This window comes from Notechis scutatus, chromosome 1 (assembly GCF_049901735.1).
Source record: "Notechis scutatus isolate UNSWTSFEM ecotype Mainland chromosome 1, rNotScu1.2, whole genome shotgun sequence".
Lineage (NCBI taxonomy): Eukaryota > Metazoa > Chordata > Lepidosauria > Squamata > Elapidae > Notechis > Notechis scutatus.
In genome coordinates, this window is record NC_142009.1 from 335,244,449 (window position 1) to 335,260,110 (window position 15,662).

Here is a 15,662-nt window from a genome sequence, read left to right on the forward strand (position 1 = left end):
GCTGTCATCGTGACTTGTTCTGTCCTCATGGCTTGTGCTGTCAACATGGCTTGTTCTGTCCTCATGGCTTGTGCTGTCATTGTGGCTAGTTCTGTCCTCATGGTTTGTGCTGTCAACATGGCTTGTTCTGTCCTCATGGCTTGGGTTGTCAACGTGACTTGTTCTGTCATGGCTTTTTCTGTCCTCAAGGCTTGGGGTGGCTGGTTCTGTAGTAGCTGCCGACCTTTCACGCCCTTCCTCTCCTCCTATGGAGCCCAACTCTCATTATCCTCAGCCCACATGGAACCTGGTGCAAAAGAACTATTGTTTATGATCAGGCAAATGTCTAAACATGATACATTCAATTAATTAATATGAGGGCTCTGCGTCAGAGGCAGAAATGGGGCCAGGGTCATCTGACAGTTATCAGCTCCTTTGGAGTTGGAGATCAGTGGGGCAGAAGAACAGCTGGAGCCTGTTCCCAGTGTGCGCATGTGCAGAGCTGCTAGGAGAAGGGAGCAGTTAAGGAACAACTGTTGACTCTGGAGTAAGGCTGGGAGGTGATTGGCCTCTCCCATAAGACATAAAGGAGGAGCAAAGGGACAAGAGCCTTTGCAGGAAGCAACTTTGTTCGTTCTGGTCAGTTTAAGCTCTGAAGCTCCATATTGACTTTGTGCTCCATTTGGCCTTGTACAGCTAAGTGGCAATTTAGTCGTTGGCAACCTTTCAAGGGAGATAAAGGTGGGTGCTTATCAGCCTTATCCCGAAAGACTGTGGCGGACTTCTGTTGGACTACTCACAAATTGCTTGGGACTCATTACGGGCTGTGAATGCATATAATTCATAGCCGTTTGAAATAAAAAGGTTTTTGGGAACATCGTGTGATTGTTACTGTCTCAGGAAGTCTTGGTCAGAACCGTAACATGGGAGCAAACCAGAAATTTTGGGGCTCAGTTGTCGTCGTAAGTTGAGGACTACCTGCAGAGCATGGCTGGCTGGGGAATTCTAGGAGTTGAAGTCCGCCCCTCTTCAAAGGGTTGAGGTGACAAAATGGCGGCCTAGTCTTGATAGCGAAGATCCGGGTTGCTTCTTTTTTACTTTCTTAATTCCGTGGAAAATGCGGCCTGCCAGCGGACTCTCAAACCAGATTTAAAACTCTTTAATAGAAAGATACCTTGCAAGGGGTCAGGCAAAAGCAATCACAGCATACCGCTAAGAAATGCCACAGTGAATTCAAATAATTAATCACCTGCCAAAATTAATAAATGTAATAATTACCTCACCCAAAGCGAGGCGGGGGGAAAGCTAGAATGGTCTCTCTACCTCAGGGTCCCACAACCTTGGCGACTTGAAGACGTGTAGACTTCAACTCCCAGAATTCCCCAGCCACCAACCTACCCCGCAGGACTGTCATTCCAGGAAAACACGTGTGTGTGTGTGTGTGTGTGTGTGTGTGTGTGTGTGTGTAGGCGCACGCATGTGTGTATGTGTATATATACACACGCACAATAATGGAGGCTGTGAGTTCGATCCTAGGTGGAGGCTAATATTTGGAATAGACTCTCCAGCTCGAGCTGGGGGGTTGGACTAGATGACCTCCAAGGTCCCTTCCAACTCTATTATTCTATGCGTTTCTATGCTGAGTACTTATTAATTCATTGTTTTTAAAGGAGAGGACAAATAAGACAAATGCTACTAAAAATAAAACGTTAGTATTTTATTTATTCATTGCTAACATAAAATTTCGGGAATGGAACGCAGAATGAAAAATGTGACATCTTTGTGCCTCTAAATCGGTCTGAAAACATGTAACTGAAGGAATCAGCTTTTGAGATCCTGGATGAAAAGCAGGGGGGTGGGGGTTGATCTAAGCCGGAACTAGCTAAAATAAATCATAATTGTGTGGTCTTTGGTGCTCTCTGGGCTTGGTTCTTCACTTGTGGACATTTCATGACTCAGTTAGGTAATGCCATGAGCGCTAGAAGGGATTGTGGGGTTTGGGAGGAAGAGGAGGAGGAGGAAGAGCACAAGGAGGAGGAGGAGGAGGAGGAGGACTCTGAGGTCCTTGGTGGTCCCCGAACTTGCTTGTTTCCTTGCAGACATTTTATTACCATACTAGGTAACCTCATCAGTGCCAGGAAAAAAAATGGATTGACTCTCTGTTTATATACAACTAGCTTGCAGCGTTGGTGAGAGGGTTGTTTTCTCATTGATAGTTCCTTGATTAGGTTGTTGCTTCCTATTTGACTGATTGTCTGAGTTGGAAGTATGTAATCAGAGACCAAACTTACGTCCTTTTAGCACTGATGATGTTACTTAGTTGGGCAATGAAACATCTGCAAGAAAACAACCAAACTTAGAGAGCACCAAGGACCCCACAGCCCTCCTCCTCCTCCTCCTCCCCTCCTTCCAGCCCTCCTTCCTAGCACTGACGATGTTAGCTAGTTGGGTAATGAAACATCTGCAAAAAAAAAAACCAGTTACACTCAGAGACCACTAAGGACCCCACAGTCCTGCCACTTCTCCCTCCTCCTCTTCCTCATGCTTGTTCTGACTGAGGCTTCCCAAGGTCACGGAGCAGACTCCTAGTTCCGATAAAACCCCTTTTATTTAGGTTAAAGGGAATTCCTCTCCAGCAAAGTCCCGGCCAACAGTCTTTCATGAGATTCCACAACCGCAGACCTTTCTATCAGGCTTGGAGAGTTGCCAGGCTGATATCTTCCAAATGCCATGCTGTAGCAGCAGTTACTTGGCAAGAAGTCGGGAACAGACCTTCACTCTAAGGAATTGAACTAATGGTCTCCTGCAAACCCCACTCCCCTTCCGCTCCTCTTTTATTCCCTATGGGAGGGGCCGTTCACCATCCACCTGAGCCTTTACTCCCGAGTTGACCCTTGTTCTTTAGCTGTTCCCTTCATCTGGCAGCTCTGTGCATGCGCACACTGGGAACAGGCTCCAGCTGTTCTTCTACCTCACTGATGTCCGACTCCAAAGGCAGCTGATAACTGTCAGATGGCCCTGGCCCCCATCTCTGCCTCCGATGCAGAGCCCTCGTCAGAGCCTTCCCCAGACTCCAGGACTGGCCCAGGTTCCTCCCCAACCTCCTCGCCGTCTGAGTCTGCTGGCCGCTGGTAGGCCACAACACTCCTCTCCACAAGCCCTATTCTCTCCTACCACTGATAACGTTACCTAGTTGGGTCATGAAACGTCTGCAAGGAAACCACCAAGTTCAGAGAGCACTAAGGACCTCACAGCTCAACTCTGATCTACAAATATGCCCCAGAAACTCTTTGCTGGTGGGGTAGGCAACCTCTCCTCCCTGTTCCACGCTTTCACTCCATCACAGCCTGGCTGCCTGTGAGTAAGAAAAGAGGACAGCTGTCATTCTGCAGTCGAAAGAGTGAGCATCGAGCGCGGGAGATTGCAACGAGAGAAGAGGGAGCATATCTCTCATGCGCAGGGAGCGGAGAGGGGGAACTGAAGGAAGAAGGACGTTTCTTTGGGCTCGCCCCACGCTCCCGTCCCTTGGGTGCCGTTCGACAGCACTCAACTGGCTCGCACTGAGCAGGAGAAGAGAGGATAATGGTTGGGGGGGAATGAGAAGGATTGGCCTACGATTTGTCTGGCGGGCTTTTTCTAGACCATTGGAGCACATCTAATGTGCCATTGGGCAGGTGGGTGGGTGAGCAGAGCCATTAGGGTCCACAGGAGAGCAATGGGGCGGTGGAGCAATGGGCCACCCAGCAGACAGGTGTGGGGCAGGAGGGTGGGGGGGTCTGCACTTGAGAGGTGGGCTTTGAGGTCTTGACAATTAGGGGTGATCGGAGATGGCAGGGGTCCCAAACCGCCGCCTATGGAGGGCTTTAATCAACCCATTTAGAGCTGGATTCCTGAGTGGGCAGCAGCCCCCATCTCGGCCGGCATGGTTCTCCGGGTTCAAAACAGCGGGATGCCATTCTGACCTAGCTTTTTGCACGCATGCACAATGCGCAGAATTGCACAGCTGCTTTTTGTGATCTAGAAGAGAATAGGAATAGAATTAGAATAGAACAGAATAGAAAAGAATAGAATAGAAGAATAGAATAAAATAATAGAATAGAACAGAACAGAGAATAGAATAGAGAATAGAATAGAATTAGAATAGAATAGAATTAGAATAGAATAGGATTAGAATTAGAATAGAACAGAATAGAGAATAATAGAATAGAATTAGAATAGAATTAGAATAGGATAGGATAGAATTAGAATAGATTAGAATTAGAATAGAGTAGAATAATAGAATAGAATTAGAATAGAATAGAATTAGAATTAGAATTGAATAGAGCAGAATAGAGACAAGTAGAATAGAGACGAATAGAATAGAATAGAGAATAGAATAGAGAATAGAATAGAGAATAGAATAGAATAGAATTAGAATAGAATAGGATTAGAATTACAATAGAATAGAATAGAATAGACAATAATAGAATAGAATTAGAATAGGATAGGATAGAATTAGAACAGAATAGAATTAGAATAGATTAGAATTAGAATAGAATTAGAATTAAAATAGAATAGAATTAGAATAGAATAGAATAGAATTAGAATAGAATTAGAATTAGAATTAGAATTAGAATTAGAATTAGAATAGAATTAGAATTAGAATAGAACAGAATAGAGAAGAATAGAATAGAATTAGAATAAAGACGAATAGGATGAATCAAATCGAATAGAATCGAATAGAATAGAATTAGAATTAGAATAGAATTAGAATAGAATTAGAATTAGAATAGAACAGAATAGAGAATAATAGAAAAATAGAATTAGAATAGAATAGAATAGAAATAGAATTAGAATTAGAATTAGAATAGAATTAGAATTAGAATAGAATTAGAATTAGAATAGAACAGAATAGAGAAGAATAGAAGAATGGGATAGAATTAGAATAGAGACGAATAGGATGAATCAAATAGAATAGAATAGAATAGAGTAGAATAGAATAGAATAGAATAACAGAGTTGGAAGGGGTCTTGGAGGTCTTCTAGTCCAACCCCCTGCTTAGGCAGGATACCCTAAATCACTTCAGACAAATGGCTGTCCAATCTCTTCTTAAAAACTTCCAGTGTTGGAGCATTCACAGCTTCTGGAGACAAGTCCTTCCATTGATTAATTGACAAAAGAACGGCAGCACAACTGCGTGATGCAGGGTTTGGGGTTTGCCAGATGTGGTGTGGGGGGTGGGTGAGGGAAGGGTGACGATGTGGGATGATGGCACCACTTGGGTCGGCGTGGAATGTGACTTGTTCCTGGAATAAGCCTGCGACTCAGAGGGGTTGAGCTCAGGTTGGTGATTCAGACGGAGGAGCAACAGGCAATCACATCTTGGGGAAGCCTCTTTAAAAGTGGTCCTTGACTTCTGACTGGTCGTGTTCCTTCTTCCTTTAGCCTTCTTTCCTTCTGTTGGTTAGATCTATCTGGGGCTACTTACAACCCTGGATGGAAGTTCTGATGTCTGTCTGTCTGTCTGTCTGTCTGTCTGTCTGTCTGTCTGTCTCCATCTCTTTCTGTATCTCTGTGTGTCTTTCTCTTTCTTTCTCTCTCTCCGTCTGTCTCTCTGTCTTTCTCTCCCTGTCTCTATTTCTTTCTCTCCATCTCTCTCTCTGTCTCTCTCTCTCTCCATCTGTCTCTCTTTCTTTCTCTCCCCATCTCTCTCTCTCTCTCTGCCTTTCTCTCTCTCTTTCTCTGTCTCTCTCTTTGTCTTTCTATCTTTCTCTCTCTCCCCACATCTCTCTCTCTTTCCATCTCTGTCTCTCTCTTTGTCTGTCTTTCTGTCTTTCTCTGTCTCTGTCTCTCTGTGTGTGTCTTTGTCTCTCTCTCCCTGTCTCTCTCTCCCTGTCTCTCTGTCTTTTTGTCTTTCTCTGTCTCTGTCTCTGTCTCTCTCTGTCTTTGTCTTTCTCTCCCTGTCTCTCTGTCTCTTTCTCTGTCTTTCTGTCTCTCTCTCCCTGTCTCTCTGTCTCTCTGTCTCTCTCTCTCTCTCTCTCTCTGTGTGTGTCTTTGTCTTTCTCTCCCTGTCTCTCTGTCCCTGTCTCTCTGTCTCTCTGTCTCTCTCTCTCTCTCTCTCTATCTGTTTCTCTCTGTCTCTCTCCATCTCTCTGTCTCTTTCTCTATGTCTGTCTGCTTTTCTGTCTCTCTCTGTCTTTCTCTCTCCGTCTCTGTTTCTCTCTGTCTCTCTCTGTCTTTCTGTCTTTCTCTGACTCTCTCTCTCTCTCTCTGTGTCTTTGTCTTTCTCTCCCTGTCTCTCTCTCTCTCTCTATCTGTCTCTCTCCATCTCTCTGTCTCTTTCTCTATGTCTGTCTGCTTTTCTGTCTCTCTCTGTCTTTCTGTTTCTCTCTCTCTCTCTCTGTCTCTCTCCATCTCTCTGCCTCTTTCTCTATGTCTGTCTGCTTTTCTGTCTCTCTCTGTCTTTCTCTCTCCATTTCTGTTTCTCTCTCTCTCTCTGTCTTTCTGTCTTTCTCTGTCTCTCTCTCTCTCTCTCTGTCTCTCTCTGTCTCTCTCCATCTCTGTCTCTTTCTCTATGTCTGTCTGCTTTTCTGTCTCTCTCTGTCTCTCTCTCTCTGTTCTGTCTCTCTCTGTCTTTCTCTCTCCGTCTCTGTTTCTCTCTGTCTCTCTCTGTCTTTCTGTCTCAGAAGCCAAAGTCACTTAACAACCATGGTACTGATTTAATAGCTGCAGCGACTCACTTAAAAAATGATGGCAAGAAAGGCTGTAAAACATGGCCAAACTCACTGAACCAATGTCTTGCTTAGCCCCAGATATTTTGGGGTTCCATTGCGGTCATAAGTCGAGGACAACCTGTATTACAAAGTTAAATGAGTGAAATCAAATGGATTAGTCCTACTTAATTAATTATTATTTTATTGATTTAAATAAATGATGAAATTAAAATTATTTGCTGAAACGAAGTCCTCCTCTTTTTTTCCCTTAGGCCCCTGGAGAGAGCGAATACTCAGATCCCTTCGACGCTCACCGGGAACCGAAAGGAGACGCCGAAGAGGACGCCGGATTGGAGAACAACGGTTACATGGAGCCCTACAATGCCCAGAGGGTGGTGGCTGGTGAGTGAAGGAAAATAAGACAGGGAATGCGATGACCCAGGACGAGGCATGTGTGATGACTTGGGGCGTGGCACAGAGGCAGCAGAGTCAAACAAGCAATAAGAGTCCCTTTATTGTCTCCAACTTTGCCCCCAACATCCAGGTTACCTTCAGCTGGAGAAAAACTCTCCCGGGCCTTTAACTGTAGAAAATTCAGTCCAAAACAAGGTACACACAAACTGTAACTTAAAATCCAAACAAACCAAAAGACCTGACAGGGAAGGAGCAGGAATTTCAGACTTGAAAGCATGGCAAAACTCACACAGTTGGGAAGACGCCAGGAACACAGATAAGCCTCGACAATAATAGATAATTCACGATTTGCTTCCAACAACTTTGCTGTGCGCAGCTTCCTCTTTTATACACTGTGTTCCCAGTTGCAGCTAATGAAGGGAATCAGGGCCCTTTCCTCCCCGTAAGCCATGCAACTCACCTTGCTCCCTTTTCCGTTCCTCCCTGCGTGCCCTAGGATGAAGTGGGGGCGGGCCTGGATTCCCTCTCCCTTGTTCTACCTCTTCCCTGCTCTGCCCAGCCAGGCTGTGCCCTTCCACAGTTTCTTCCACAGCCAACGGAGCCACACTCCCACTCCCTGTCAGCTGTTCGGCTTCCCCCTCCGAGTCAGATTCCGACAGGGGCATAACAGCACAAAGGTCACACAGCGGGCTAAGAGTTCAAACTCCCCTTTAATGCTCCCAATGTCCCCTCAAACGCTCCCACGTTTTTTGGCAGGTCCCAGAGCAAAGCCCACACGTGGCGGCCTCTGGCTGCTCCCGGTCCAGCAAAATAAAGGAAAGGGAAATGAGTCCACAAAATAAGGAACAAACAAGGAGTCCGTGAAGCGAGGAAGAAGGCAAGCAGTCCTGCAAACACACAAAACTTTACCAATTCAGCTGTCAATTCGTAAAACATTCTATGCCTGTTTTAGAGTTGCCGTGGTGGGAGGAGGGTTTAGAAATCTGATGGAGCAATGCGGCAGTTTAAAACCAAAAGTGCAATCCATTCTTATCTTGCAAAGATTGTAACTAAGCTACCCCGAGTTTCTGCCCCGGGATGTGATTGATGACTCTCAGCTCAGTGTTTCGTTGGAGAATATGAACATTAAGAAATTAATATGAACATTAAGAAATACTAGATTGTTGACATTGGAAGGACATGATTTGTTGTTGGGGGTGGCACGCTTTTTTATGGTACAAGGGAACTAAAATACAGGGGTATTTTAGAAGACATCATATACGGGAGTCTCTGTGGCTAAATTGGGAGAAGATTAAAAGACAATGTTATTTGAAAATTCCAGTCTGGCTCTCGACTATTGAAGCATTTTCCTATCCTATAATATATAAGAAGGAACAAACAGTTAGATATGGGGAAATATTGAATGAAAAGGGTGAACTTAAATCCATGCAAAAATTAGAGGAACAAGGTACAAAGATGAATTAGTTTTCATATGCACCAATCCATTCAAGGTATGACAAAGATTCTAAAACAGAAGGTTTCTATGATAAAACTGACTGACTTAGATAAGATTTTGACAGGTACTGATGAAAAGGCGATTAAAAAATTGTATGGATATTTATTAGAAATTAAACTAGAAGAAGAACAAGTTAAAGAAACTATGATTGCTTGGGGGAAGAATTTTGGATATGGGATCGATGGCAAAAATTGTGGTCTCAAAATTATAAAATGACAATGTCAACAGCATATAAAGAAAATTTGTATAAGATGTTTTACAGGTGGCATTTCCCACCCCGACAAGAATAGCAAGATTCATACATATGTTCTGACCCACGCCTTTTTCCAACAAATCCAACACAATCCACAAGGAACAGAAACCTTTTAAATGCTTCTGCAAAATAATTAGCGGTGATAAGCACAAGCCTTGCCAAACTGTGCGAGACTGGCCAAAAGATAAGAGACTAGAAATACTTTGCAATACAAGAATCTTTACATACAATCTCAGGATACTGGAATGTCCACAAGGCTGGAGTTTCAAAACGTCTTTGCCTTCTGCAAAGAACATTCATGTCAGCGATGGAATTCATCGCTGCCACATGGTTGAAGCAAGTGGGAGGGAGTGATGTTAATTGAGTAGCTCTTAGTAGACAAAATATATTATTTTGATAGTTCAAGGTTACAGAGTGTGGCGCAGAAAGAATTAGAACTTACTTTGGGATTGGTGCACGTGATCAGGTGATGAAGAAAAAAGGGGATGGGTTGTAGTTTGGGATTTTGTGGGAAAGCCGGGAAGATTTAGTTCCGGATTTCCCCCAGAATGTGCCAGGTACTGTTCTAATAAAAGTACTTTGAGATGGCGCGAGTCTTGGAGTTACCGGAAGGAATGGATTTTCCCTGGAACGCTGACCATTTGTTTCACACCTGGCTTTTATCTGCTTGAAGGAGGGGCCATTACCTTGCAGCCTTACTCCCGAGTCGCCCGTGCTGGTTGTAGCTGCTCTTTCCTGCGAGCCGCACGCTTGGCACAGGCTCCTCGGGAACCTCCTCATCGCTGCTGCCAGCCCCCACAATCTCTGAAGGCCGCAGTTCACTCCCTGATGGTCCTGGCCCCTCATCTGAGTCCTCGCTCTCCTCAGCCGTCCGTACCTGTTGCCGGCTAACCACAACAACACGTCATGCCGACATGTTCGCTCCTAATAAATCCTTTTGACATTTTTGAAGCTTGCTCGCTCGAGGCTCATCATTTAATTAGAGCAACTGCCGGAATCCTGACACCAGCATTTGTTCCCGACAAACACCTCTCCCCACAGCGTCTCCTTAAAGCTCAGTCGCCACATGTGCCTTGTAAAAGAGCTCTCCCCCCGAATTGTCGGGTCGGCCCGTGCTGTTCCCGCCTTCTCTCCACTCTCCATGCTTGGGGATCAGGAGGGTGCGATCAATCGCTCCTCATGTCCGCTCTTTGCCCTCTCTCGGTCATCCTGCCCCCCCCGTTCTTCCCGGCTAACAAGCCATGCCAATCCTGAGGGGCCCTGGGCTGCCTCGGCCTGCTCCTCCCCACATTCCTCCAAAGCCAACGAAGCCACCCTCTCGATCTCCCTCAGCTTCAGCTCCGGTTCATTGTCCTCCACAGATTCAGGGGCATGACAGGGGATGAAAAAGGAAAGCACAAGGAGAAAAATAAAAAATAAAAAAGAGAGTAAACTTTCTCCTTTCTCCAAACAAATAAAAGACAATTTGACAGGTATTCCTTGACTTACGACAGTAATGGAGTCTCCCCATCATGGCTCTATATCGGGACCGTTGCAAAATGGGTTGGTCATCGATTTTACCACCTTTTTTTTTGCAGAGGTTGTTAAGCGAATCACCGCAGTCACTAAGTGAATCGCACAGTCATTTTCCCTCCCCCCCCATTAAGTTTGCTTCTCAGAAACTGGATGGGAAGGTCACCAATGGTGATGGTAGGAGACCCCAGGACAGCACAACTGTCGTAAATTCACGCTGGTTGCCAAGCGCCCGAATTTTGGTCCCGTGACCAAAAACTGGAGATGCTGCAATGGTCACTAAGTGTGAAAAATGGCCCTAAGTCATTTTTTCCGGTGCTGTTGTAACTTCGGATGGTCACTGAACGAATGGCTGTAAGTCGAGGACTCCCCCTACGATTAGATCGTTTGAACAGTTGCTAAATAAACGGTCGCAAGTCCAGGACAACCTGTATGATGGGATCCTTTAGAATGGTCATTAAGCAAATGGTTGTAAGTCAAGGACTCCCTGTATGAAGGGATCCTTCAAATGGTCGGTAAATGAATGGTCATAAGTCGAGGATTCCCTTCATGATGGGATATTTTCAACGGTCGCTAAACGAATGGTCATAAAGCGAGGACTCCCTTATGATGGGATCTTTCAAACGGTTGCTAAACGAATGGTCATAAAGCGAGGACTCCCTTATGATGGGATCTTTCAAACGGTTGCTAAACGAATGGTCATACATTAAGGGCTCCCTGTAGGACAGGATGTTTCCAACGGTCGTTAGATGAACGGTCGTAAATTGAGGACTCCCTGAACGATGGGATCCTCTCAACAGTCACTAATGAACGGTCATAAATCGAGGACTCCCTATAAGGATGGGATCCTCTGAGCAGTCGCTAAACAAGCGGTTGTAAGTTGGGGACCACCAAGGGGATCCTTCGAACGGTCGCCGAATGAGTTGTTGTAAGCTGTACGATTAGATCCTTCAAACGGTCTGCCAAGGCTCCGACATGCACCCTCATTCAAATTACAAGTCTCTAGCCGCATCTGTCAGAGTGAAAAAGATGGATTTATTAGGAGTCGACATGTCGGCGGTTCCTGGTTGTAGCCGACTCTGACACATCATTCATTTCCCCCTTGACCCTGGATGTCTTTTTTTTTTTATTTGTCAATTGCTTACAAGATAATAGGTATATGTATATACATAGTTATGAATACATGAAATGGGTACATATAAGAAAAATAAAAGAAGAATAAGAGAAACAATAGGACAGGGACGGTAGGCACGTTGGTGCGCTTATGCACGCCCCCTACAGACCTCTTGGGAAAGCGGTGAGGTCAATAGTAGACAGTCTAAGGTTAAAGTTTTTGGGGTTTGGGGAAGAAACCACAGAGTCAGGTAGAGTATTCCAGACATTGACCACTCTGTTGCTGAAGTCGTATTTCCCGCAATCAATTTGGTGCGGTTAACCTTGAGTTTGTATCTATTGTGTGCTCTTGTGTTGTTATGGTTGAAGCTGAAGTATTCATTGACAGGTAGGACATTGCAATGTATGATTTTATATACTATACTTAGATCGGACCGAAGGTGGCGTAGTTCTAGATTTTCTAGTTCTAGAATTTCGAGTCTGGTGGCATAAGGTATTCTGCAATGAGTAGAGGAGTGGAGAACTCTTCTTGTGGAAATATTTCTGGATTTTCTCAACTGTGTTAATATCAAATACGTAATGTGGGTTCCAGACTGATGAGCTGTATTCGAGTATTGGTCTAGCAAATGTTTTGTATGCTCTAGTTATTAATATAATATTACCAGAGAAAAAGCTACATAAGATTAGGTTAACAACTCTTAACGCCTTTTTTGCTATGTAGTTACAGTGGGCTCTAGCACTAAGGTCATTTGGGATGAGTTCTCCAAGATCCTTGACAGAGTTTGGATCATCAACAAGGTCTTGACTATTCAGCCTGTATTTTATTTTCTGATATTTTTTTTTGCCAATATGTAAGACAGAGCATTTATTTGTTGAGATTTGGAGTTGCCATTTGTTTGACCATTCTGATACATAGTCAAGGCATAATTTATATAATAAATAGTCATTCATCTGGCTTTCATGCCTAAGGTGAGACTAGAACTCACAGTCACCTGGTGATTGGCCCAAAGTCACCCAGCCTAATTTCATGTCTAAGGCAGGACTAGACCTCACCGTCTCCTGGTGATTGGCCCAAAGTCACTCATCTGGCTTTCATGCCTAAGGCGGGACTAGAACTCACCATCTCCTGGTGATTGGCCCAAAGTCACTCATCTGGCTTTCATGCCTAAGGCGGGACTAGACCTCACTGTCTCCTGGTGATTGGCCCAAAGTCACTCATCTGGCTTTCATGCCTAACATGGAAACTAGAACTCACCATCTCCTGGTAATTGGCCCAAAGTCATCCACCCAGCTTTCCTGCCTACGACAGGACTAGAACTCCCAATCCCCAGGTGACTGGCCCAAAGTCACCCAGTTGGCTTCCATGCCTAACACGGAAACTGGAATTCACCATTTCTCAGTTCCGAGACCAGCACCTTAACCACAGACCAAACTAGTCCTCACGTCTTATGGGAAAATAACAATAACTTAAAACAACTATAGCACAGGCACTGAATCCAGCACAGCCTAAATTCGCTTGACAAATGCAGGGATGTTTGTTTGTTTGTTTGATATCTATCTGTCAGGATTACAGCAGTTACCCCAATTAAATCATGAGTCTCGAGCCAAACTTCCAAAACTTCCAAAGGATTTATTGGGAGTTAACATATCCGGCACTGCCTGGGCGTAGCCGACTCTGAGGCACATAATTCCTTCACCCTTGATCCTGGTTTTCCCCCATCTCCTGAGTAAATTATAATTCATATTCTCCAATGGGACACATCCATAGCCCACAGTCATCAATCATGCTCTCCAGTAATAATCTTGCGTGCCAACAGCTTCGGCTGCCAAGGGGATTATCTGAAGCATTTAAGGAATGCACTGCTTTTGTCGGGCTCTGAGTTCACTCAGCCTTACAGACTTCCGTGACTTTGGACGTACAACCAGTTGCACAGGGGTTTCTGTTTCCAAACTATCTCTCTCAACCACATCCCCCTGTTCCTCTGTCACCTCAGTGGGCAGAACATGGCCTATTCCTTCCGCCATATTGCTCTCCCACCAACAAGTTTATAGAACAAAATATATAATATGTTTGTAAACTCTAACCTTCTCTCAGCCAGTCCTTGCGTATTGAAGATTTGTCCTGAAATGAATACAAACTCCAGCTCCTTTGTAGTGCAATGGTGGTTTATTCATTAGCTCAGCTTCACCATGTTTTAACCTAAGGCTTAATTACCACCTATATGTGCCTCTACCCTCTTTAACAATATGCACCACATCAATACACGAAAAGAGCCATTTCCAGCATCCCCGCAGTTGTTTCAGAATCCATCCTCCATCCCCGCAGTTGTTGCAGAATCCATCCTCAGCTCTTCTGAGTCATTTCAAAGCCATCGGCCAGCACACAAGCAGAAATACAGATCTGGCTGCAGCAGAGATAAGGTGACATGGCCAGCTGACTTGATGTGAGGCATATTTGGAGCTGATGGGCTCTGAGTGAACTTGGAGCCCAACAGCTTTCCCCCTCGCCCCCACTCCCTTTCTGCTGGCAATTAAAAAGACCAAAGGAGTATTTTTTTAGTTGACACGGTCGCTAAACAAATGGTTGTGAGGCGGGGACCTTCTTTCCTGAATGAAACAGCATTTATTTTTTCCCTCACGGTTCACAGACCTCCAGCGCAAAAGTGAACGGGATGAACAGCGGGTGAAGAAATCCCGGATCGGCCTGCAGCTTTACGACACCCCCTACGAGGAGAAGGAGGCCGAGACAGACCCCGAGGCCGGGCCCACGGAGAAGCCCCCCAAGAGCCGGCTGCCCCAGGAGGATGAGCGGCCAGCCGATGAATACGACCAGCCCTGGGAGTGGAAGAAGAACCACATTTCACGCGCTTTTGCTGGTGAGTTGGTGAGGGAACTACAATGGGTGCCATCTGAAAAATAAATAAAATAAAATAAAATGCTGAGATTTGGGGGGGAAAGCCAGGGTTAAAACTAGCCTGTCCGATTCAAATAACCCCTGGGTCTTTTTGATTTGTGAATGCTGCTTAAGTTTCTAGTCCTCATGAGCTCTCTTCCAGGGAAACTGGTTTGCCTTTAAGCTAGGATCCGTTCTAATCTCTGGTCTGCTGCCTCGTCACCCCAAATGCTAGATGCTCTCGAACAGGGGCGTCCAACGTGGTCATTTTAAGACCCTTGTGGACTTCAACTCCCAGAATTCCCCAGCCAGCATGGCTAATTTGCATGACTGGGTTGGGGAATTCTGGGAGTTGATGTCAACGAATCTTAAAGTGACCAAGTTGGGCACCCCTGTTCGAGAGCATCTAGCATTTTGGGTGGGGGCAGGCAGCAGATCAGAGATTAAAACTGCCTAGCTTAAAGGCAAAAGGGTTTGCCTGGAAAACGGCTCCTGAGGACTAGACACTTAGCAGCAGACTCTGAAGTTGAACACTCTTGCTCTAGACAAAAATAGCCAGGAAGGAGCTGGAGCGTAAAATCCACTTTCAAGGAAACCTCTGTTAAAAATAAACACACAATCTTCTAGTCCTCATGCTTCGGGCATGTATCCCTAGCATCTTTGTAGATGAAGGGAAGGAAAAATTAGCTTTTGTATCGTGCCATCTGTAGCAAAATGAAACTAAAGAATTTAAGAAAACTTTTTAAAGAAAATTGCAGAGAGGGAGGGAGTGAGGGAGCAGGAGGGGAAGGGAGAGAAAGAAAGAGAGAGAGAGAGACGAGAGTGAGAGAGAGAGAATGGTGCTGAGAAATTTTTTGGGAAGATCTTAGAATGATCAGGAAATCATTCCTAATTTTTTCCCCTGTGCTTTTTCTTCTGATTTTAATCAAGCGAGTAAAACCCTGGAGTAACTTATTTACATACAGCATTTCCAATTAGATCAGTGTTTCTCAGGCTTGGTCACTTTTAAGATCTTGTGGACTTCAACTCCCAGAATTCCCCAGCCATCCCCACTCCCTTTTAGCACTGATGATGTTACCCAGTTGGGACGCGAGACGTCTGCAAGAAAAAAAAGCAAGCTCAGACAGCACCAAGGACCCCACAGTCCTTTTTCTCCTCCTCCTCCTCCTCCTCCTCCTCCTCCTCCTCCTCCTCCTCCTCCTCCTCCTCCTCCTCCTCCTCCTCCTCCTCCTCCTCCTCCTCCTCCTCCTCTTTCTCCCCCGTTTTCCCACCCAAGCAGAGGATCTGTCTTTCGAGAAAACCCCAGACATC

General features: G+C 45.2%; 1 protein-coding gene across 1 annotated transcript in view; it reads left to right on the plus strand.

Moving 5' to 3' along the window:
- SHD (Src homology 2 domain containing transforming protein D) overlaps positions 1-15,662 on the plus strand; it is a 77,116-nt gene that overhangs the window by 23,207 nt on the left and 38,247 nt on the right. Inside the window, exons 3-4 of the mRNA XM_087952800.1 lie at positions 6,944-7,073; positions 14,107-14,334. Coding sequence (XP_087808926.1) covers positions 6,944-7,073; positions 14,107-14,334 — 358 coding nt within the window. The remainder of the gene's footprint in view (positions 1-6,943; positions 7,074-14,106; positions 14,335-15,662) is intronic.